The 24,682-nt window shown below is 35.6% G+C and overlaps 1 protein-coding gene across 1 annotated transcript in view; it reads left to right on the forward strand.

Annotated features, from left to right (window-relative positions):
• Window positions 1-24,682, forward strand: part of SPATA16 (spermatogenesis associated 16) — a 250,920-nt gene that overhangs the window by 42,199 nt on the left and 184,039 nt on the right. The window contains exon 2 of the mRNA XM_008073725.1: window positions 23,974-24,119. Coding sequence (XP_008071916.1) covers window positions 23,974-24,119 — 146 coding nt within the window. The remainder of the gene's footprint in view (window positions 1-23,973; window positions 24,120-24,682) is intronic.

Raw genomic sequence — 24,682 nt, forward strand, 5'->3', positions numbered from 1 at the left:
TTTGGCTTTGCAGAAGCTTGTCAGTTTAATAAGTCCCACTTGTCTATCTTATCCCATATGGCCTGTGGATTTCGGGTTTTGTTCAGGAATTGGATGCCAGTTCTAATTTCCATGAGGGTATGTCCTTCATTTTCTAAGTTTCTTTTTCTTTTTTTTAATTAATCAATATTTTTTATTAGGGTGTTGTGGGGTACAGTTAAGGGTTAGGTATGCAAGCTCATTTCATTCAGGCACCCTGTTGATAAGAGGTGTTTCCCTGTCCCCAGACAGATACTTGATGCCATTGATCCCGTCTCCCTCCCCCCCTCATAATTTCCCACCACTGTCAGTCATTTTCTTATAGTATTACGTTGGATGTTGAAGGTCCATTTTATGAGTGAGAACATGTGATACTCAGATCTTTGTTTTTGTGAGAAGTCACTCAGTATTATAGACCCTGGTTCCATCCAGGTGCTGCAAAATTCAATATTTTGTTCCTTTTTATGGCTGCGTAGTATTCCATTGTGTATATATCCCACATTTTTAAAATCCAGTCCTCTTTTGATGGGCAGCATGGTTGCTTACAGGTTCTTGCTATTGTGAACAATGCTGTGATAAACATACGTGCGCAGGTATTGTTTATAGAGTGATTTGAGTTCTTCAGGATATATTCCCAGTAGGGGGATTGTGGGATCATATGGGAGGTTGATATTTAGAGCTTTTAGGAATCGCCACACTGCTTTCCACAGAGGTTGCACTAGTTTACACTCCCACCAACAGTGTAGAAGTGTTCCCTTTTCGCCACACCCTCTCCAGTAGCTGTTAGTTTTTGAGTTGTTGATAATTGCCGTTTTGAGTGGATTTAGGTGGTATCTCAGTGTGGTTTTGATTTGCATCTCCCTGATGATTAGTGATGCCAAAGTATTTCATTGTTTTTGTGGCTATTATGAATGGAATTATGCTTTTTATTTGGGTTTCTGTTTGTTTATTATTGGTGGAAAGAAATGCAATAGTCTTTTAAGCACTTATTTTGTATCCTGAGACTTTGACAAAGGCCTTTATCAGAACATTTCTTCACGTGTGTATTGGATGCTCCGATGTCTTCCTTTGTAAAGTGTCTGTTCATATCTGTTGCTCATTTTGTAATGGGTTTGTTTGTTTTTTTTATTTTCAGCACATTTGAGTTCCTTGTAGATCCAGGATGATAAGTTTTTGTCTGACCTGGTGTTGGCAAATACTTTTTCCCAGTATGTAGCTGTCTCCCTGCTCTCTTGATGGTTTCTTTGGCTTTGGAGAAGCTTGTCAGTTTCATAAGGTCCCACTTGTCTATCTTCTCTCTTATGACCTGTGGGTTTCAGGTTTTGTTCAGGAATTGGATGCCAGTTCCAATTTCCATGAGGGTATTTCTTTCATTTTCTAAGGTTCTTATGGTTTGAGGTTTTACATTTAGGTCTCTGATCCATTTGGAGTTAACCTTTGTGCATGGGGATAGATAGGGGTCCTGTTTCAATCTTCTGCATGTGGTCAGTCAGTTTTCCCAGCATCATTTACTGAATAGGTTCTCCTCTCCCCAGTGGTAGGTGGTGGAGGCTTTGTCGAAGATGAGTTGATTGAGAAATTGAGGTTTTGCTTCTGGAATATCAATTCTATTCCATTGATCTATATGCCTGTTCCTGTACCAATACCAAGCTGTTTTGATGATTGTAGCCTTATACTAAAGTTTGAAGTCTGGTAATGTGATACCACCTGCTTTTTTTTTTTTTTTTTCTGAGGATTGTTCTGGCTATTCTTGGACATTTGTGTTTCCATATGAATTCCTGTGTTGTTTTATCTAGGTCTGAGAAGAATGTTGCTGGTAATTTGATGGGTATTGCATTGAATTTGTAGATTGCCTTAGGTAAGATGGACATCTTCACAATGTTGATTCTTCCAATCCATGAGCATGGGATATTTTTCCACTTGTTTGTGTCATCTTTGATTTCTTTGAGCAGTGTTTTGTAGTTTTCATTGTAAAGGTCTTTCACATCTCTGGTTAGGAAGATGCCAAGGTATTTCTTTTTTTGTGTGGCTATTGTGAATGGAATTGTGTTTTTTATTTGGGTTTCTGTTTGTTTATTATTGGTGTAGAGAAATGCGATTATCTTTTGTACATTTATTTTGCATGCTGAGACTTTGCCAAAGGCCTTTATCGGTGTAAGGAGGTTTTTGACAGATTCTCTTGGGTTTTCAAGGTACACAATCATATCATCTGCAAAGAGAGATAACTTGACTTCCTCTTTTCCTATTTGGATACCCCTGATTGCCTTCTCTTCTCTGATTGCTCGAGCCAGGACTTCCAATACTATGTTGAACAGGAGAGGTGAGAGTGGGCATCCTTGTCTTGTTCCAGTTTTCAGAGGAAATGGTTCCAATCTTTGTCCATTTAGGAGTATGCTGGCTGTGGGTTTCTCATAGATGGCTTTTACTATTTTGAGGTATGTTCCCGTATGCCTAGATGTTCAAGGATTTTTATCAAGAAGCGGTGCTGGATTTTATCAAAAGCTTTTTCTGCATCTAATGATATAATCATGTGATTTTTGTTTTGACATCTGTTGATGTATTTAATTACATTTATGGTTTTGCGAATGTTGAACCATCATTGCATCCCAGGAATGAAGCCTACTTGGTCATGATGGATGGTTTCTGAGATGTATTGTTGAATCCGGTTTGCTAGGCTCTTGTTGAGAATTTTAGCATCTATGTTCATCAAAGATATTGGCCTGTAGTTCTCTTTCTTTGTTGGATCTTTACCTGGCTTGGGTATCAATGTGATGTTGGCTTCGTAAAATGATTTGGGGAGAGTTCCATCTTTTTCAATTGCCTGGAATACCTTCAGTAGGATTGGTATCAGCTCCTCCTTAAATGTCTTATAGAATTCTGCTGAAAAGCCATCTGGACCAGGGCTGTTCTTGTAGGTAGTTTTCCTATGACTTAGTCGATTTCCTTGATTGTTATTGGTCTATTTAGGGTCTCAATTTCTTCTTGTTCCAACCTAGGTAGGTTGTGTGATGTCAAAAAGTCCTCCATTTCCTTAAGATTTTCAAGTTTGTTTCCACACAAGTGTACGTAGTAGTCTCTAATGATCTTTTGTATTTCTTCAGGGTCAGATGTGACTTCATCTTTTGTGTTTCTGATTGTGCTTATTTGGTTTTTTTCTCATTTTTTCTTGGTCAGTCTAGCTAGGGGACTATCAATCTTGTTTATCCTTTCAAAGAACCAGCTTTTTGTTTCATTGATTTTTTTGTATTATCTTTTTGTCTTCTATGTCCTGGATTTGAGCTTTTATTTTGGTGATCTGGATTCTTCGCTGAAATTAGGGTTTTTGTGGTCTTGCTTTTCCAGCTTCTTTAGGTGGCTTGTTAGGTTGTCAATTTCTGTTCCTTCCATTTTCCTCATGTGTGTTTGTAGGGATATAAATTCCCCTCTTATTACAGCTTTCAAGGCATCCCAGAGATTTTGGTAAGATGATTCTTCATTTTCATTTATTTCCAGGTATCTCTGTTTTGATTTCATCATTGACCCAGGAGTTGTTTAGCATCATGCTGTTTAGTCTCCATGTCTTGTGGATTTTGGGGGGACCTTGTTGGTGTCAATGTTTATTTTTATTTCACTGTGGCCCGAGAAGGTGCATGGGAGAATTTCAGTCCTTTTAAATTTGCTTATGTTTGATTTATGTTCAATTATGTGGTCGATCTTAGAATATGTTCCATGCGGTGATGAGTAGAATGTGTATTCTGTGGTCTTTGGATGGAGTGTTCTGTAGGTATCAATTAAGTCCATTTGGTCCAGAGTCTCACTGAGGCTCCAGATATCCCTGCTGAGTGTTTGTCCTGATGATCTGTCTAGGGTTGTGAGTGGGATATTAAAGTCCCCAGTTATGATGATGTTAGAGTCAATATCTTTCTTTAGTTTTCCTAGAAGTTGCTCTATGAAAGTTTGTTCACCTATGTTGGGTGCATATATGTTTAGGATATATATTTCTTGTTGATGGAGTGAACCTTTTATCATGATGTAGTGGCTCTCTGTATCTTTTTTAATTTATGATAACTTAAATGGTATTTTATCTGAAATTAGGATCGCGACTCCTCCTTTCTTTTGTGTTCCATTTGCCTGAAAATTTGTTTCCCATCCTCTTACTTTGAGTCTGTGTATGTCATTTCTAGTGAGATGGGTCTCTTGAAGGCAATATATTGTTGCCTGGTGATATTTTATCCATTTTGCCATTCTATGTCTTTTCAGAGGTGTGTTTAGTCCATTCACATTCAGGCTAATTATTGAAATGTGAGAGTTCGTCCATATCATATAGTTCTTATAGAGTTGTTGTTCTTCCACTTGGTTTTTGTTTTTGTTTTGTCTTTCTTTTGGTTTTGGGTTGGTTCGTGTATATTTTATTCTTTTCCCTGTACTCTTGTGAAGAACGTTGTTCTTTTTTCCTTTTCTTCTGTGTTTAGTACTTTCTTAAGTGTTTCATGTAGAGATGGTTTGGTGGCAGCATAAGTTCTTAGGGATTGGATATCTGGGAAAGATTTTAATTCTCCCTCACTGATGAAGCTTAGCTTGGCTGGGTAGTTTATTCTTGATTGAAATTGTTTATCTTTTAGGACTTTGAAGATAGGGCTCCAAGCTCTCCTAGCCTGCAGGATTTCTGTAGATAAATCTGCTGCTATTCTGATTGGTCTTCCATGGTGGGTGATCTGGCCTTTTTCTCTTGCTGACTTTAGGATTTTTTCTTTATGCCTATTTTGTTTAGGCGAATTATTATGTGTCTAGGAGTTGGTCTTCTCATTTGTTGTCTTGCAGGGGTTCTCTGAATCTCTTGTGTTTGAATTTTTGCATCACTGATTAGATAAGGGAAGTTTTCTTGAATGATCTCATGGCAAGTTTGTTCCAGTGTGGTCTCTGTCTCTCTTTCTGCCTCAGGAAGTCCAATTACTCTTAGGTTAGGCCTCTTGAGGTAATCGTTCATCTCTTGAAGGTTTTGTTCTGTCTTTTTGAGCTTATTTTCTTGTTTTTAAGAGTTTTGGTTATTTCTATATTTTGGTCCTCCAGCTCTGAGATTCTTTCTTCTGCTTGGGTAATTCTGCTTTCCATGCTTATCAGTTTGTTATTTATTTCATTCACAGTATTCTTTATTACTGTTATCTCAGATATCAGCTCCTTCCTAGTTTCTTCTTGTGTCTCCTCAATTCTTTTTAATCTCTCTATTATTGTCTTGATATCTACGTGTGTAGTTTGAGACCCTTCATTCTGGGGGCTCTTCATTGTTTGCATTCTGAAGTCAGTTTTCTCACTGTCTGCCCTCTCAGTGGTATGGGAGAGACCCATACTCTTCTTTTGGTTTTTCTACATTTGTGTAAATTTTTCTCTCTCTCCCCCTTTCCCTCCCCTTCTTTAATTCTGTTTTTGAGGAAAGGTGGGGTTGCTTTTATTTCTCTTCTGCAATATCCTGTTCTTCCTTATGAGCGTCTTCTGGCTTTGTTCACTTTTCAGGTTGGAGCATAGGCTGCAATCTGTACTTTTTGCAGTTTTGAGGTTTAATTGAGTGGGAAGTTGTGGTTCAGAATGTATATGCTGATTCTAGCATCCACGAACAGGTATATGAGCACACTGGAACCTATTTCCCTCTGCCTTACAATCTGTCCATTCAGCAGTATGTAGTTTTGGTCCATTCGGAGAATCTCACAAGTTCACCTATGCCATCGCCATCTTATTCCCATCTCATGACTCACTTTTTTATCCATTAATACAGTTCATTTGCATTCATTGTAATTATTGATAGATAAGAATTTACTATTGCCATTTTGTTGTTTTTTGATTGTTTTATTGGTCTTCTCTTCCTTTCTGTCTTCCTTTGTATAAAAGAGATTTCTTTGCTTTTAGTAAGTTTTAATTTCTTACTTTTTATTTTTTGTGTATCTGTTATAGATTTTTGGTTTGTGTTTACTATGAGGATTGCAAATAACATCTTATAACCAATTATTTTAAATTGATGACAACTTCACTCTGATTAAAAAGAAAATAAAAAACAAATAAGCAAAGAGAAAACTAAAGTACTCTATACTTTACCTTCCCCCTGCTCTTTGACATGCTGTTGTCTCTATTTATATGTTTTTATACTATCTCTAAAGAGTTGTTGTATTTATTATTTTTGATAGCTTTGTCCTTTAGTCTTCCTACTAAAGATAAGTGGTTTACATACTACAATTACAGTGCTAGAGTATTCTGTATTTGTTTGTGTACTTACTATTACCAGTGAGTTTTATATCTTCAGATGATTTCTGTTGTCCATTGATGTGTTTGGCTCCCTCTAACATTTCCTGTAAGACACATCTAGTGCTGATGAAATTCCTCAGCTTTTGTTTGTCTGGGAAGTTCTCTCTTTCTCCTTTGTGTTTGAAGGATAATTTTGCTGGATGTAATATTCTGGACTGGAAGGCTTCTTTTTAGTACTTTGAATGTGTCATCCAACTTTCTACTGGACAATAAAATTTCCTCTGAGAAATCTGCTGCCAAACATACTGGAACTCTTTTATATGTTATTTGCTTCTATTGTTGTTTTTAAGATTCTTTATTTATCCTTGACCTTTGAGTGTTTGATTATTAATGCTTTAGGTTGTCTTATTTAGGCTGGCTATTCAGAACCAGAGACCCAGAATCTGAGGCTTAAGGAAGCTGCCTGGTACTTCATTTCACTGTGACTGAGCTGGTACCCTTGGTGTTCTTTGACCTTCTTTGACCTTTTAAATATTCATACTTTTCTATAGACTTTAAAAGTTCTCTATTATTTCTTTAAACAAACTTTCTATCTCTATCTCTTTGTTTCTACATCTTATTTAAGGCCAATAACTTTAAGATTTGCCCTTTCAAGGTTATTTTCTAGATTGTGTAGTTTGCTTCATTCTTTTTGTCTTTTTCTCCGCTATAGGCTTTTATATAGCCCATCTTTGAGCTCACTAATTCTTTCTTCTAACTGATAAATTTTGGTGTTGGATAACTCATGCATTTTTTAGTTTGTCTGTTCGTGGATGCTAGAATCAGCATATACATTCTGAACCACAACTTCCCACTCAATTAAACCTCAAAACTGCAAAAAGTACAGATTGCAGCCTATGCTCCAACCTGAATTTGAATTTTTTAGCTCCAAAATTTCTGTTTAATTTTTTATTATTTTACTTTCTTTGTTAAATTTTTCTAATATAATTCTGAGTTCCTTCCCTGTGTTATCTTGAAGTTCATTGGGCTTCTTCAAAACAGATATTTTGAATTCTCTGCCTGAAAGGTCACATATCTCCATGACTCCATTTGGTGAGGTCATGTTTTCCTGAATGTTCCTGGTACTTGTGGATGTTTTTCAGTGTCTGAGCATTATAGAGTTAGCTATTTATTCAGTGTTTGCCATCTTGGCCTGTTTGTACCTGTCCTTCTTAAGAGAAATTTTTAAAAAATAAATTCAAAAGGACATTGAGTATTGTGACCTAAGCCTGTGGTCACTACAGCCATTTCAGCATTAGGGAGTTGCCTAAACCTGGGACAACTGCAATTCATACAGACTCCTAAATACATAGCCTTGCTGTGAATAAGACAGGGGAGAATTCTCTGGGTCACCAGGCAATGTATCTTGCTTTCTTTCCTCTGTTTTCCCCATTCAGGAGTCTTTTTCCATGCTCTGCTACCTTGAGTTGGAGGAGGGGCTGCACAGGCACTCCCAAGGCCACCACAGCTGGCACTGTGCTGTCATACCTGAAGCCTTGCAGACCAGCACAGTACTGGGTTCACCAGAAGCCTGCAGTTAGTACTGTCTGACTGTTGCTGGTGTGTATCAAAGCCCAAGACCACACTTGTCAGCAGGTTAGATTCTGCCAAGATGGATCTATCTTATGAGGACAGCAGATTCCTTCTGCCACAGAGTGGGTCTATAAATGCCATCTAAAACCAAAGACCTGGAATCTGAGGCTTCAAGGATCTGCCTGGTGCTTCATTTTATTGTGGTTAAACAGGTACTCAAGTTGTATGACACAGTTCTCTGTACTCTTACCGAACCTTATCCCAAGTGGAAGGAGTCTCTCCCAGAACAGCACTGCCTGGAGTTGGGGGAAGGATGATGCAGGCATTCCCTTGTCTGCCATAGCGAGTGTCTCACCGGGTTGGATGCTCCCACGTCCACTGCCTTTGAGACCAGTGCAACAACAGGACTTGCCTTAGGACTGCAATCTTTGTGGCCTGACTGCCACTCAAATTTATTTTGGGCCCAAGGCAACTTTAGTCAGCTGATAGTAAAACCAACCAGGATAGTAAAACTAACTCAAGTTCCTCTAGCTGGGACGGGGAATTTCCGTTTGGCCCAGGTCTAGTCTAAATGCTCCTTCCGTGGACACCAGCCAATTTCTGCCCAGTGTTATGTTCTGCTGTGACAGGGCAGCCCTGAATTCCAATTGAAAGTCCCACACTCACTTTGCTTTCCCTCCCCCAAACACACAGATGCTCTTTCTAGGCTGTTCTGCCAGGGTTTGGGGGAGAAGTGGTGTAGGCAGGGCAAGACTGTCTTTTGCACCCTCTTCAATATCTCTTTCCTTGATGTTATGTTCACACCAGGGACTGTGATCACCATCTGATTTTTTTTGTTGTTGTTGTTCTCCTGAAAGTGCTTTCTTGCATGGATAGTCGTTAAATTTGGTGTTCCTGTGGAGGGAAGATTGCTAGAGGGTTTTATTCAGCCATCTTGCTCTACTTCCTATCTCTCTCACATTCTTTTTAGAAACACTGATCTCAAAATCAGAGTATTAACCAGATGCCAGTTTCATTTGAACTAATAAGCAAGAGACATGAAAGTTGCCTTAGGATAGCATTTCTCAAAATGAATCCACAAAACTCTAAGCCCTCATGATGTTGTTTTGAGGGAAAAAAAATGAGTTTGGTTCAGGAAGGGGATTCTATTGTCAAACAAGTTTGTGGAATGGGGTATACCATATTTTTCTCTTAGTTGTTTGCAATATGCATTAGTTTGTTAAGTAGAGCTTATTTGATAAGCTTTTATTCTTCTATATAATAACTCTTATCATCCTGTAGAACAGTTTTAGAACTGTTTTCATCCTAAAGGAACATGTGGAATTAGAAAAAAAGAAAGAACAGTAGTTGTAGAGACCCACTTGTTCCATAAAACACACTACATACCTTCACATGAGTGTGTAGATGAGAAATTTGGAAAATAAATCCTTAGATAAATAAATGTATTTTCTGCTTGTAATATACTAAATTGTTGGTCTCAATTTTTCACTATTCTCTTTTCTACCAAGTCATAGCAGTAGACACCCACACCCTGGCTGTGTTCTCATGCCCTGGCTTTGGGTGTGGCCATGACCAATGGAATATTAGTAGACTTGAAATGAGAAAAGCTTTAAATGTGTGTGTACAGTTGTCTTATTCTCTTGTATGTCTTTTCTATGAGAAGAACATATCTCATGAAACATGCACATCAGCTATTACAAGTCTTAGTTACCGTGTTGTTAACTGTCATCTTGGAGCTAAGCTTTACTGAACACAGTCTAGATCAGCCAACCTACAGATGTGCAGACAAGATTGCTTATTGTTGTATGTCAGCGAGTTTTAGAGTGGTATTTTTGCAGTGTTTACATAGCAAATGCTGACTGATATACTTCTGTTTAGGAAGTTTGCTCCAAAATTATTAATACTCCTATCAATGTACAAGATAACTGGGAGCAATATCTAGTGATATGTCATAGGTCAATGAATTTATGGCTTATCAGTCTTTGGAATTCCCTTAATTCTTAACTTTTTGAGAACTGTGACCTGTCAAATTCATATAACTTTTTAATATCTTATTTGTCTTAGTATGGTTTTTCCAACATTTCTAAAACATATATGCCCTCCCAGACAGCCAGTTTTTCCCACTTACACTTATACAAAATGAGATTGTGAAAAACATTAAATTAATAGGAATGTAAACTGGAATAGCAATAAATCTGCAATTTATATATTAAGGCAAAAGTTCCCACAAAATCTGTTGTTATCAAATGTCTTCAGAATGTTGATTTGTGTTTTACTACTATTCAGCAAAGGGGAAGAAGTAGACCAGATACTCCCCTGTCTAGGAAGCCAGTGATGCAGGCATGACACCCTTTGGTAAACCATGCTGCTCACTGCTACTAGCCAAGGCCTTCAACACTGGACCTCAGACCAGGACACCTGTGAGCTTGATAAGAACTGTTACCCCTTTTCTCTATAGCGCCTCTACTATCTCTTCTTTTTCTCCCTTTTGTTCACCATGTAGTGCTTCTTCCTTCCACTGTTACATATTCTAGCACCCTCTACCACTTGACTTGGCCCACTGTGTACTTCATCTATAAAATGGGTGATTGTAGAAATTAAGTGGTTAATGCAGGTAAAAGTGGCTTATCTGGGTACTCAATAGATACTGACCTGTCTCTTTTCCTGCCTATTTTATACTCTATTATTTCCTTAATGGTAGTCTGGTAATACATCGATATAAACAAAAGAAAGATATAGATATAAGTGTAGGTATAGGTATTTGCAGAAAGTTGGTCATGCATTAATGTTAATAATATCTGTTGGGATTCACACTGCTCCCTCTAGCCCCAATTTGATTGTGACTAACATTAATGGCCAGTTGAGAAGCAGTATTATATTGCTTTAGAGCATATTGCTCACAACCTATAGCTTGTGGTATCTAAGTAAGACAGCAGTCCTGGATTTGAATCATTGCTGTAGGACTTACTATCTGAAAAGTCAGTCAGACTTATTTCATCAGAAAACTGGCAGCAATAATAGTTAATAAGGTACCCTCTATAAAGGATAATATTTAATGTAATACAATATATAAAGGGCTTAGCACAGTGTCAAACACATAGTCAGCACTCAGTAAATGATAGCTATAAATTATTGCACAAGATCTGAGCTTGAAAGTACATGACAAAAGCTAAAAAGTAAAAAGATATTTACTTTGCAGTACAAATAACTGTATAACATAAACATGGCATTAACATTGTCTTCATTTTGAAGTCATTCTCTTTACGAGTTAAAATGAAGGGGCAAGAAAGAAAGAAGATTTATTGTATTAATTCACCTCATTCCTGCCATGTTGCTAATCTGCACACGTTAGATAGCTGGAGTTTAGGGTATCCCTGAAACAAAAACCCTGAAGGTTAATGCGTATCATTTACATGCTTCAGAGCATAAGCAAATTACTAGCTGGCCAGATCAAGATGAAACAAGTTGAATGAACCCACTGTGGCCACACCTCTATTTTAAAGGTAGCTGGGGAAAAAAAAAAAAAAAAGAAGCTGGAGCGCTATTATTTTAACAAATAGGAGTAGGAGTGATTAATTACTTTTTACTGTCATTCAACAGCTTGTCACCCAGGAAGTAACCTCATTTCCCATAAATTTAATAGAGGTCACATCAGGGCCTACTTGGCTGCAAAGCATTGCTCCTGAAACCCTGATGGTACTTTTAAGTCCACTGATGTATGAACATAATTCTTCGCATCTCTTAGCCCTACATACTCTGTCTCTCCCAGGGAGACACTTTAGTAGAGCTATGTGGCACCATGTGGAAAGTTACAAGTGCTGAGCTCTCTGATTCATTCCTCTTTCATGTAACAAATGATAAAAAATTTAAAACCAATGGGTGTTATTCTGCAGTAGAGCTTCTTTCCACTCTGTTAAGGGAGTATAAAAAGATATTTATTGAAATTGAAAACTATTAGTTGTAAGACCCTTGCAATCTTGAACATTTAGTTTGGTATCCGAAAAGAAATTTTAAATGTTCCATCAAGGAATTTGCAGATTAGAATTGAGGCTATTGTACTTACGTTTCATCCCTTCATATACGTTAACCAACATGAAACAATTTTTAAAAGTAGGATGACTACAAAAATCTACCAGGTGAAATTTCCAAAATATAGGGGCCCAAGAATAAAACAGCTGATAAAAAAGTATATTGTTACTGCTACCAACTTAGAGAAACAGAACCTTTGCTATTAGAATGCCAAGAATCTCCCACTTCTGCTCCAGGACTCATTTCTGGAGCTCTCAGTGGTATTTCATCCCCTAACTAGTATCTCTCTCTTTATATCCATGCATAAATATTAATCCCATTAATCATCTCCAAGGTGGAAGTGGACAAGTGGAAGGAAGTGTACTTCATCTCGGGATATGATGATAATGAAAAGAAGAGAGGTGAAAGAAAGAGCAGAGAACTCTGGAGGCTGAATTCTGTGAAATTTTTCCCCTTTCCCGTTTTCCTGGCAAAGAAAGTTCTATATTTTTCCCCTTTCACGTCTTCCTGGCAAAGAAAGGTCTAACAGTAGTGAGGTGAGTTCCAGAAGAATCAAGGGAAATTACCAACCAAGCTATTAGCAAATATTTGGCTTTGCTTAATCTCTTCTTATACAAAGACAAGCCTTTGAAAAGTTTCTACATGGTGAAAAATAGAAGCATTAAATTCAGATGGAATCCAGAAGCCATATTTTCAAACAAAAAAATCATGGAGGTTATCATAAAATGGTCTACTGAATTTCTAAAAGAAGAACTAGATAGTAAGGCAAAAAATTAATGAATCGCAAAACTTGAAGACAATGAGCCTGATATAAATGAAAGGAAGCCTTCCATTTAAAAAAATCAATTCTAGCATCTGCTGTTAACTGGGGCAAATCACTAGACCTTTTAGTGTAGTTTTAAATTCCTGTAAAATGGGATGATACTACATGTTTTCTCGGCTTCATTGAAGTACTGAGAATTTAAATATAATTATGCAGATGAAAATGTTTTAGAAATGGTAACAATTCATTGGTAATGGAGTCTTTCTTATTTTTTAGAACTTTATTCTCCACATTTATAATTTGATTTTACCTCATATTGATTTTTTGCTTATTGCTCCTACTTTAAAATTCATTCTCTAATTTACTTTTTAATATTTTTGTAATTTTCATTATTTCCTCGAATTTCTAATTTCAATTACTTTTTCAAAATAACCATAAGAATACAGACTTTTTAAATTATCTTTTATATTTTGATTAAAGAGGCAGCTTTAGGATTCAGGGTTGAATCTTCCCACCTCTTCATCTTTGGCTCTGTTCCTTCTACATTGACTTCAGTCTCAGACAGACCTTTGTTCTACACAACAAAGAAGGGTCCCTCAACATTAGGCTTCTGTGCACACATAACATCTGTACACTGAGAAAAATTAGCACAAGGGGTTAGAGGCATTTCTCAAGAGGATTTCAATTCTGCAGGATGGGAAAGAAAATGCATGGCATGTCAAAACACCATGCTTCTATGACAGACCTCACAGAAATTAACAACAAAACAAAGGTAAACACATAAAAGAAACTAAGGAGATAATACATGAATAATGAAATATAAATGACTAAAAAATATGCAAAACTAAAAAAGAAATACAAATCACTAAAAATATATAAATGACTAAAGATTATGCCAAAAAAAAACAAATCTTACAAGTGCCAAGAAAAGTAAGTGGTAAAGTTTTACCAGACTTTCTTAACTAGCTTTTGATAAAAGAGATAAAAATTAAAACTATGAATAGTTTTCCTAAGTAAAACATAGAAGCATATGACAAGTTTATATATAAGAAAAATTTAAATAAACGAGCTAAGTATTCAACTAAAGACATTATTAAAAGAACTAGGAAAACAAAAACTTAAAGAAAGCAAGACAGAAAAAAATAAAAAGCCAAGATAAAAGTCAAAATTAATTAATAGAGATCATAATAAGATAATTAATTAGTTAATCTAAGAGTTTGCTGTTTTTAAGGAAAAAACACCACAATCAAACCTCTAACAATTCTAGTTAAGAAATAGGCTACAAATAAACAAAAGTACATACTACTGAGAATGAGTCGGGAGATGACACCGTTAGCATACTGGCATTTGAAAGGCTCTAAGAATAAAATGTTCCCCGGTATAATGACAGGTTTTAAATTTTAGATAAAACTGATGATTTTCTAGGAAAATATAAATTAACATAATTGATGCAAAACATGGAAAACCTGAACATACCAATAAAAAGTAAGAAAAATAAAAAGAGAGATGAAAGGAGCTGGGCTCAGACTTTCTTCAACTATTATTTCAAAACATTCCAGAATATTGAAGAAGATGAGACTCTTTCCAGCTTGTTTTATAAAGCTAGCATAAGCTTGATACCAAAAGATAAACTCATAATATATTAAACATTGAAAAAAATGAATTATATATCTACTAAATGAAAATAAATCAATAAAAATTAGAAGAATAGCCTAATATAAAAGAAATACAATTCATAAGCAAACCGTATACTTACACACACAGCCATAAACATAGGAAATTGAGCTATTAATCAACTTAAGAGAGGTGCAGCCAGGCATGGTGGCCCAGGCCTGTAATCCCAGGATTTGGGGAGGCAGAGGTGAAAGGTTTGCTGGAGCCCAGGGGTTTGAAACCAGCCTGGACAAATTGGCGAGACCTCATCTCTACAATAGATCAAAAAATTAGCCATACTTGGTAATGTGTGCCTGTAGTTCCAGCTACTTGGAAGGCTGAGGCAGAAGAATCACCTGAGCCCGGCAGGTCGATCTGCATTCCAGTCTCAGTAAGACTCCAACTTAAAAAAAAGATAATAATAATAATAAAAGCAGGGTGCCATTTTCATCATCTGATTACCAAAGGATAAATAGATTAAAACATTGCTAATATCTAGTATGGGTGCTGGTATACAAAAACAAGAACTTTAATACCTTCTTGGTGAAAGTGAAAATTTTTCTGGAGAGCACTTTCATGATATATAATCTGAAATATTTTCTGGACTAGCTTGAATAACCCTGACTTAGCAATTCCAATATGCTAGAATACATTATAACAGAATATAATAGTTTGAAGATGATCAAACATGTGAGCAAAGAGGTGTACACAAAACTGCTCAACATACATTATTTATGACATGGAGAACTTTTAAAATGTCACTAGAGAAATTTCTCAGTAGGGAAAGCATTCAGTGGGAATCTAGTAAAATTAAACCATCATTTAAAATAATGATATATGTCCATATTTATTAACATGAAAATGTTCATGATATATTCAGGGAAACAAAAAAATACACAATAGTATGAATATAATACCATTATTGTCAATAGATGGATAGATAGATATTCATATAAATATATCCATATTATATAGATATATAGATATAGATTAATCCACAATAATTTCTAACAGTGACCACTTTTTATTAATAGAATTGTGAGCAAAAACATGGAATCAACCATGCTGCCCATCAAAAGAGGACTGAATAAAAAAATGTGGTACATATAATTATGGAATATTACACAGCCAAAAAGAAGGACAAAATTATGAACTTCGCAGCAAGTTGGATGGACTTAAGAGTCTACATTACTGAGCGATCTGTCACAGAAACAAAGAACTGAGCACCACATAAGCGGACCTTAAACAATAATCATAATACTATAAGAAAGGGATTGGCAGTAGTGGGAAACTGCCAGGGGAGGGGGACACACCTCATCAACAAGGGCACCTGCATAATGAACATTTGTACACCTAACCCTGAATTGTACCCCATATCTTTAAAATAAAATTTTTTTAAAAATTCAAATTGCCAATTTTTTAAAAATATCTGGATTATCTAAATCCTAACAGTTTATTAGAGATTTTTTCCTCTATCTGTGGTGAAGAAACAATTCTGTTTGATTGTATTTTTGTCTCAATCTGTTGAGGACCAATACTTTATTAAGTACAAAAAAAAAGAATTACCTGGAAAAAATGAAGTTGAAATAAGACATAAAAATACAGAACCTAATCATTTATTATGATATTGAATAGATGTAACATTTCTCTGTTGAATTGCTATAGAGCTTTCTAAATGCTTACTGTCTCTATACTTAATCTCACCATGGATTGGTAGGTAATTCATGGAATGACACTATGTAACACTGGTGCAATGATTAAGGACACAAACTCAAGGGCCAGATATTTGGGGAAATCCCTCATATAACTCTGTGGTCTGAGCGGGTTACTTAAGTTCTATGAACATCACTTTCTAATAAATATTTGTATTTATTATCACGTGTTCCTTTTATTTAAAAAAATAGAATAAATAATAAAAATAAAGTCTATGATGCAACCAACAATCTTGAAGCACAAAGGTGAAAAAAATCAGAGAGACTTAATAGAAATGAAGAATAGATGCAAAAGATCCAACATAAGAACTGTTTTCTTATAAGAAATAAAACACAGTCGGGTGTAATGGCTCATTCCTGTAATCCTGGCACTTTGGGAGACCAAGATGAGAGAATTGCTTGAGCCCAGGAATCTAAGACCAGTCTGAACAACGTAGTGAGACCTCATCTCTACCAAAAAACAAAAACAAACCAAAACAAACCAGCCAGACATGGCGGCACACACCTTTATTACTAACTACTCAGAGGCTGAGGTGGAAGGATCTCCTGAGCCCAGAAGACTGAGGCTGTGAGAAGCCTCGATCACACCACTGCACTCCAGCCTGGACAACAGAGGGAAACTCCCACTCAAAAAGAAGGAAGGACAGAAGGGAGGGAGAAGGGGAAAAAGGCAGGAACCAGAGGAGGGAGAAGGGGAGAGAGGAAGAGAGGAAAGAAGGAAAGAAGACAGTTGAAATGGGACCATTAATCAGAGGTGTAGCTGAAGAAAACTTTTTTGAATTGGAAAAAAAAAATTACGTGAGTATGCAAACAAAGTTATCTCTTTCCAGGCAAAATAGATGAAAACAGAACATAGTTGTACTCATGGTAGCAGTAATTTTGAATTATGAGAAGAAATAAAATACTGCACACTTGAAAAGGAAGAAATTTCAACATGAGAAGTTACTTTAAATTATGTCTAGTTTCATTAAAAAAATAAAACTTATTTTTTTCTTGACTATATGTGAAATAGAGAACTATATGTTTGCAAAGAAAATGATTGTGTCCCAAGAAATCAACCACATTACTTACATGTCAGCAAAAATATACTATTCATAAGCTCAGTGAGTTACCATCCACATATACTCCTTTTGAAAAAAATTACTTGAAAGTAGATGGTAACATACTAAAAGATCATTAAGGAAAAATAAAAACAAAAATGATAAAGTCATACAAAAGGACTGGCCAGTTTTCCTCTGTAAATATTACTAAACACAATCCTCATTTCATGGTAATCGTCCTCAAACAACAACAGGTCACAGCAGTGAGAATGTGGAGGGACTGATGTTTCCTTTACAATGGCTTAGGAATGAAACTTCAAATCAAATCTTATCTGCTGCCTCTTATTTTAAGAATCGATCTATTTGATGCAGAAAACCTTATGGAAAATTATTTCCTATAAATATGATTTATTCTCTCATCCAGAACCCCAGTTAAACATGATTACAATTGTCCTTTTAAAAAAAGGAGGAATAAAATAAAAGACATCTAAATCTTAGCATGATTATTTTTTATTAAATATTACTTTGAAATAATTGTACATTAACATGCAGCTGTAATAGAGAGATTGCATGTACTGTTTATGCAGTTTCTTCCAGTGATAATATCTTGCAAAACGAGAGAATACTAATTAGTATACTAGCATCAATGCAATCCACCAATCTTATGATTTCTCCAGTTTTACTTGCACTCATGTGCACATGTATTTATGTGTGTGTATTACTTCTGTGCAATTGCATGACACACAAATCTTCATATCTTCCCACCAAAGTCTAGGTATACTACAGTTTCCTCACTACAGGATTTCTTCCTGTTATACCTCCTGTTATAACCACAACACCTATGCAGTCCCAAATTCCTTACCATCGCCATCAGTTCTCCATTCTTATCATTGTGTCATGAAATCATGTTGTATGTAACCTTCTGGAGCTGACTTTTTTCATTCAACCTATTATCTAGAGAGTCATTCAAGTCATTGCATGCATGTATCGATAGTTTGTTTTCTCTTTCTGCTGGGTAGTGGTCATAGTATGGCTCTAACACAGTCTGTATAATTCACCCATCTAAATTGCTTCCAGTTTGGGGCTATTATGAATTAAATTACAATAAACATTTCAGTACAGATTTTTGTGTGAACATAAGTCTTCATTTCTCTGGAATTAGTACCCAGAAGTGAAGTTGTTGAGCTGTATGGTAGTTGCATGTGTAGTTTTGAAGAGACAGCCATGTTGTTTTCTCCAGTGGCTGTACCATTTTACATTCCTACTCTAACGTATGAGCGATCCATCTTCTAAGGAGTCTCAACTTTTGGTGTTGCTACTATTTTTTATTTTAGTCAGTCTGTTAGGCACCCAGTGATAGCTCGTGTCGTTTTTTTGTTTGTTTTGAGTTGGAGCCTCACTCTATCACCCAGGCTGGAGTGCAGTGGTATGCTCACAACCACTTCAGCCTCGACCTGCTGGGCTCAGGCGATCCTTCTGCCTCAGTCTTCCAAGTAGCTGGAACTACAGGCTAATTTTTCTTGATTTATTGTAGAGTCATCTCATATCTGGCCAAGTTGCCCAGCCTGGTCTCAAACCCATGGACTCAGGCAGTCCTCTTGCCTGGGTCTCCCAAAGTGCTGGGGTTTAGGCTTGAGCCACTGCACCCAGCCTTATTTCGTTTTAATCTGCATTTTCCTAATGACTAATAACGCCAAACATCTCTTTATGCACTTTTTTGCCACCTGTATATGCTTTTTGGTGAAATATCTGTTCATGTCTTTGGTTCACTTTCAAATTGGATTATTTCTTTAATGTTTTTGTTTTCTATTGTTGAGTTTTGATTCCATTGTGGTCAAAGAACATGACTTGAATGATTTCAGTTTTTCCAATATATTGGGATATAGTCTATATTGGTGACTTTCCTATGGGCACATAGGAAAAATGTATATTCTGCTGTTGGGTAGAATTTATATATATATATATATATATATGTTACAGATACATATATGAATATAATGTTATTTATGCATATATGTATATAAATTACTTATATAACTTATTTTTTATATATGTATATAAATTACATCCTATTGGCTGATTGTGTTGTTCAGATCCATATTTTTGCTGGTTTTCTTTCCAGTATTTCTGTCATTTACTGAAAGGAAAATGTTAAAATCTTCAGCTTTAATTGTAACATGAGTATACTTTAATTAATGTGTTTTAGCTTTCCAATTAAAGAACAGAAAAAATACATATGAAAAAGCAGTGTAAAAATTATATATAGTATATGCTATATTATGGTACAATAATATAAAAAGCATAGAGAGAAAGATGCCAAAACTTAATGGCAATTATATATGGTGATAGGATAGCTTTTTCTTCATATTTGCATTTTTTCATAATTTCAAAATATGATAGTAAAACCTTAAAAATTACTGATTAAATGATTATTAAATGATTAAATTGTAGGCATTTTGACAACTCAAATGATGTCATATTTTCAAGATTTATTGTTCTCTTCTAAATTGTCAGAGATCACTAAAAATTATTTCCCAGGAATATAGTGTGGAATGCTCATCACACAATAGCCTAATAAGGGAGAACCTGTTAGCAATATCAATCTTACTAATGATGACCCTCATTAAAGAAAAATGTGTGGCTGCATTTTAAAGAATGTGGCCCACAATATAATTAATATTGGTTATTTCTGCAATTAATGTGAGTTATGTTTTTTGCACCTGTGCTTTTAAACAAACTTTGAAATCCCTTTGTGCACAGTTTCTAAAAACAGGTTAGGTATTTATTTCTTAAAAGAACTTTGAAGAACCTAAGAAAAATGGTTTTATAACTCCAAAGTATAATTTTCAAGTTGTTTTCAGAAAACTGTCAAATCTTTTTTGTAAAATATGTTTCCTTATTAAAATTTGTGCTTATGATTCTAACTTAGTACTAAAATCTCATTTTGAATATCTAGCTTCTCATCAAAACAACTGCTATACGCATAAGAATTAGACACTTTTTAAAATATTATACTTTTAATTTGTCCATACCATATTCCAAAATATTTTAGTTTTTTTGAAATAAAAAAATTCACACCTAATTTAATTATTTCTATTTAAAAATCTTTTCACTGACATTCTATTGCAGTTAGTTTAAAAGGTTTTATTTCTTATAATCATGATTTGATATTTCACCAAAGATTGAAAGTATATATTTTTAGACAAATATCAGTTGAACAAAGTCACCCTCCCTACTTTTAAACAAATTCACACCACATGAAAGTTCTTCATCTTCTGGAAAACTAGCTTCTCAGTTTGTAAAAATGTCTGCATCGAAATGTGGAAATTCAGCAAAATATCTGGAATGTTTTCCATGGTCCCGATTCCAGCATTTTGTCTACATGTACATATTCTACCTTTAATTTCAACATTTTTTTTAGTAGTTTGCCTTATTACAAAGCTTATTGCAAAGACATACTACTTTGAAAAAGAATGACTAAAGCAATTTTTTGTAAAATCAGTGAAGTTCTCAATCTTACAATAGTTGATTGATAAAACAAGACTTCCACAAACATGCATAAAACCTACTCACCAGCCTTTCCGATTTTATTGTGAATTGAAAAATTGTCCTTCTTTTTCCCTGCTGTCTCAGATTTTGATCTCATTAGTGTGTTAAGATTGATCATTTTTATTCTTTTTCTGGCCTTGAATCTTATACAAGTAGAGACTTGCGCGGATTTAGAAGAATGAGCATTTGTTCTTCATTTTCTCTCAGTGTTTATGGATAAAGTCTTTGATATTAGGAAATCTGAAAGTCGGCTTCCTCCTGCCATGAAGGATCTGAATATGCTCATGGAAGCTGCTCCCTGACTATGCCCTGAATGACCTCCACATTCTTCCCACAAAAAGTGTGCCTTAGAAAGAGGCTCTTCCATATCCCCAAATCAGACAGCAACAAGAACAGCAAGTGACAAGGAACACTTACAATATGTGTCTTGTTCTTTCCTGTTTAAGATTTTATGTGAAGAAGGTTTGGATATTTAAGATTTGGGGGGGGGAAGTGCTGATTCTATTTAAAAGACAAAATTAATTGAAAAGGTCTGGAATTTTAACATCATGAGAGATGTACAAATAAAACTGTATAATTTCACTAATTTTGTTTTCCATTGGTTTGTGCTTTTTAGAAGTGCCATACAAAAAATAATTCTTTTCTGGAAAATTGTCTGTTTAAGTTTTTTCTGGGTCCTGTGGGATCAGACTGCTTGAAGAGGAGAGATGCTGTCTCAAGCTGCCATGAGCAAACTATAATGCTTTCTAAAATTATGTTTTCAGATCTGCTTACAACCACACTGACGTTTCTGAGGTCAGAGTCTCAGAAATAATTACTAAATCTGAGTTAAACGTTTTCTTTCTTTTACTGCCAGTCTTATCAGGCGATCTTTATGAAGTATTCAAACTTAGCATTGTGTGAGGTCATTTCCAGCGTATCTTCCACAAATCGTCTTGTTTTTTTTTTCCAAAATATTTGAGAGAAGTGTTTTATATTATGTACTCTGAGAACTTTTACAAAGACATGAATAGAAGTTGACATTTTTCTGAAGGTTAATTAAGGGATAAAACCCCTATATTTGATCATGTAGCTATTATCAGAAAAGGGACAATCGCTTATACATCTAAGCATCTCTTATAACTAATAATAAAAAGATTAATATATCAGTGGAAATAAGCAAGAAGTAGGAAGCAGGGACTTTCATAGAGCTGAAAATAGCCAAAATTTATGAAAAAGGTCTAATTAATTCAAATTAAAATGTGAAGGCAGCAATTTTGTTTAGCAAATAGTAGTAGATGTTCAATGAAAGCAAATAGTAGTAGATGTTCAATAAATATTTGTTGACTAAGTGAATGAAGTAACATTTTTCACTCATCCAACTGGCAAAGGTTTTTAAAAGTAATATGAATCTCTAGAATTAACAGGCTATCCAAGCAAAATATAATAGCCTCAGGTAACTATCAATTCAAACTATTGTTATTGAACATTTAGATTTTAGATTCTTTTTTAGCTTAAAGTTTGGGGATAAAATTAAGAAGGTAAATACATTTTAGAATACAATATAACCACACTCAGCTAAACAAATTGCACTTTAAAAATAATTGACCAGCTGGGCTTGGTGGCTCAGCCTGTGATCCCACGCTTTGGGAGGCTGAGGTGAGTGGATTGCCTGAGCCGGTGGGTTTGAGACCCGCCTGGGCAACTTGGCGAGACCTCATCTCTACAATAAATCAAAAATCAGCCGGGCGTGGTAGCGCGCTCCTGGAGTCCCAGCTACTTGGAAGGCTGAGGCGGAAGGATCGCTGGAGCCCAGCAGGTGGAGGCTGCGGTGGCCGGGAGCGGCCACTGCACTCCAGTCTGGGCGACAGAGGGAGACTCCAACTCAAAATAATAATAATAATAATAATAATAATAATAATAATTGACCACAGCGTTAATGTAAATGGCAAGGCATTCTCAAGACTTATAAGGGGGACTCAAAACTGGAATTTTTTTTTGGAGGGGGGGCCCTTGTAGTACAGGTTTCTCCCACGATGTAAGTGTTCTAGGAACCCATGGGCATCGGTGTACCAGCTAACGTTGTTGTGAGAGGCTGCGTTCAGCTTCAGTGAACTTCTTTGGAGAGTCTTTCAATGCATTTGCCTAATTCCTGCTGGGTGATTTATGAATGTGCAGCAGTTTTTGACTAAAAATGGCATGGCCTCCAGACCCCACTCTTCCTATTCACCCAGTCTTACCCCAAGCGACTGTTTTTTGTTTCCCAAGATGATGAGGTGAAACGAAAACAGCAGAAACACTAAAAGACATCAAAATTAACGAGTTCAAAAGCTGTTTTGAACAGTGGGAAAAGCATCTTGATAGGTATATTGCATCAAACGGAGAGTACTTTGAAGGTGACTGAAGTTTAAACGTAAGAATAAACATAATTTTTTACGAATAATTTAGGGTGGAGGTTTGGGTCCCCCTTGTAATCTGTAAAAGATAAATTATTTTAAACTATATCATTTAAACAAACAGGATTTAGAATACAAGAAATTTTGAATTAAAGTATATAAAAATAGATGTTAACTCCAAATGCTACTATCTCCAGTGAGAAAACTTCCTTCAGTATATGACAGATAGAGATAGAAAAGGGCAAAGAACCAGATGCCCTGAATGAGGTCACCAAACAGTAGACAGGGGACAGGAGAAAACTCTGAGGGGAAAATCAGCCTGTATTCCAAGGGACAGGAGAAAACTCTGAGGGGAAAATAAGTGCTGATCTTCCCCTGTCGCCTTATTGACACTTCTTAATGTTTGGGATTCTCCCAAAAAAATTAATTATTTTCTTCCTCTACAGTTTATCTATGATGCCCAGAAACCATTGACTTCCTGGAATTTTTATTAAGAATTCCACATTCTTGCCATGTTTTTCAGATACTGTGGCCTCTGCCAATAAATTCTAATAAATTTTCACTTCTTTTCTTTCAATAACATCCTAGAGAATATGATTCAGACTCAAATTAATCACCGATCATGTTAATGGCTCCTAGGAGTTTACTTCCGATACTCCTTATTATATTAAATCAAACTTGATAGTGTGCTAGATCACTGCTCAGCTGGGTTTTCATAAAAGCAGTAGTATTTAATATGATTTATGTCCAGCTTTTGGTTAATATTGTGTGCTTTATTTTTAAAACAGTCTTAGCAGCTGGAACTCCTTTAAAGCTATCATACTTTTAAAATATTCTACAGGAAGCATTTTACAGTAAAAATGTGTCCCCTATTTTATATTACAGTCACAAAATCGTGAACAGGAACAATTTATTTAATTTACAGTCAAACTGTTAATATTTTACTTGTAGTGTGGGAAAAGCATGTTGACATATATATGTTTTGCTTATTTAAAAGACAAATTATTTAAAAGATTATTAGAATTTTGAAAGTATTGTGTTTTTTTAAGCTTTGCAGCAAAGGGGCAGCTCTGGGAAAACCCTTTGAAGCATCTGCTGAAGATATTGCAAGCGTGGCAAGTTTCATTGAAACAAAGCTTGTTACCTGCTATCTACGAATGAGAAAACCAGACCTTGCCCTGAATCATGCACACAGGTAAAATGAGAATACTAATAACTGTGTTACCCGTACTAGCTGAGGGGGTACTACCTGAGCTTGTATGCTCACCTTCCCTTTCCTTTCAATTTAAAGAAAAAACAGAACACATTTATTTAATGCTTGATTTATATCAAGTGAGACAACCATGGAGACCACAAAGGGAATCTGAAAACCTAATGGAAGAGCTAGACACATGAGGACCTATTCCTAATACAGGGCAAAATAAAAAGACAGATGACTGCAGAAGCAAACTGCTGGAGGAAAAGAGTGTGAGAATAAGGTAAGTAAATTAGGTGGTATTGAAGGGTAAGAAAGATTTCCAAAATTGCTGAAGAGATGGGGAATGGTGGAAGGAAATTCTGACTGTGAAGCATAAACTAAGGCAAAAGTATGTGGCTTATTTGGTGATAGGATAGTTGATTAAGAGGATGCTAGAATCCTTTGGACAACTTTTGGAGTATTTCACTCCAAAGGTGTGAAATACTTTTTATCTATGTCCTCAAAATTTTCGTTTTTATATTTCTTTCTTTTTTCTTTTTCTTTTTTTTTTTTTTTTTTGA

Source organism: Carlito syrichta, unplaced genomic scaffold (assembly GCF_000164805.1).
Source record: "Carlito syrichta isolate Samal-C Ts95f unplaced genomic scaffold, Tarsius_syrichta-2.0.1 Scaffold316037, whole genome shotgun sequence".
Lineage (NCBI taxonomy): Eukaryota > Metazoa > Chordata > Mammalia > Primates > Tarsiidae > Carlito > Carlito syrichta.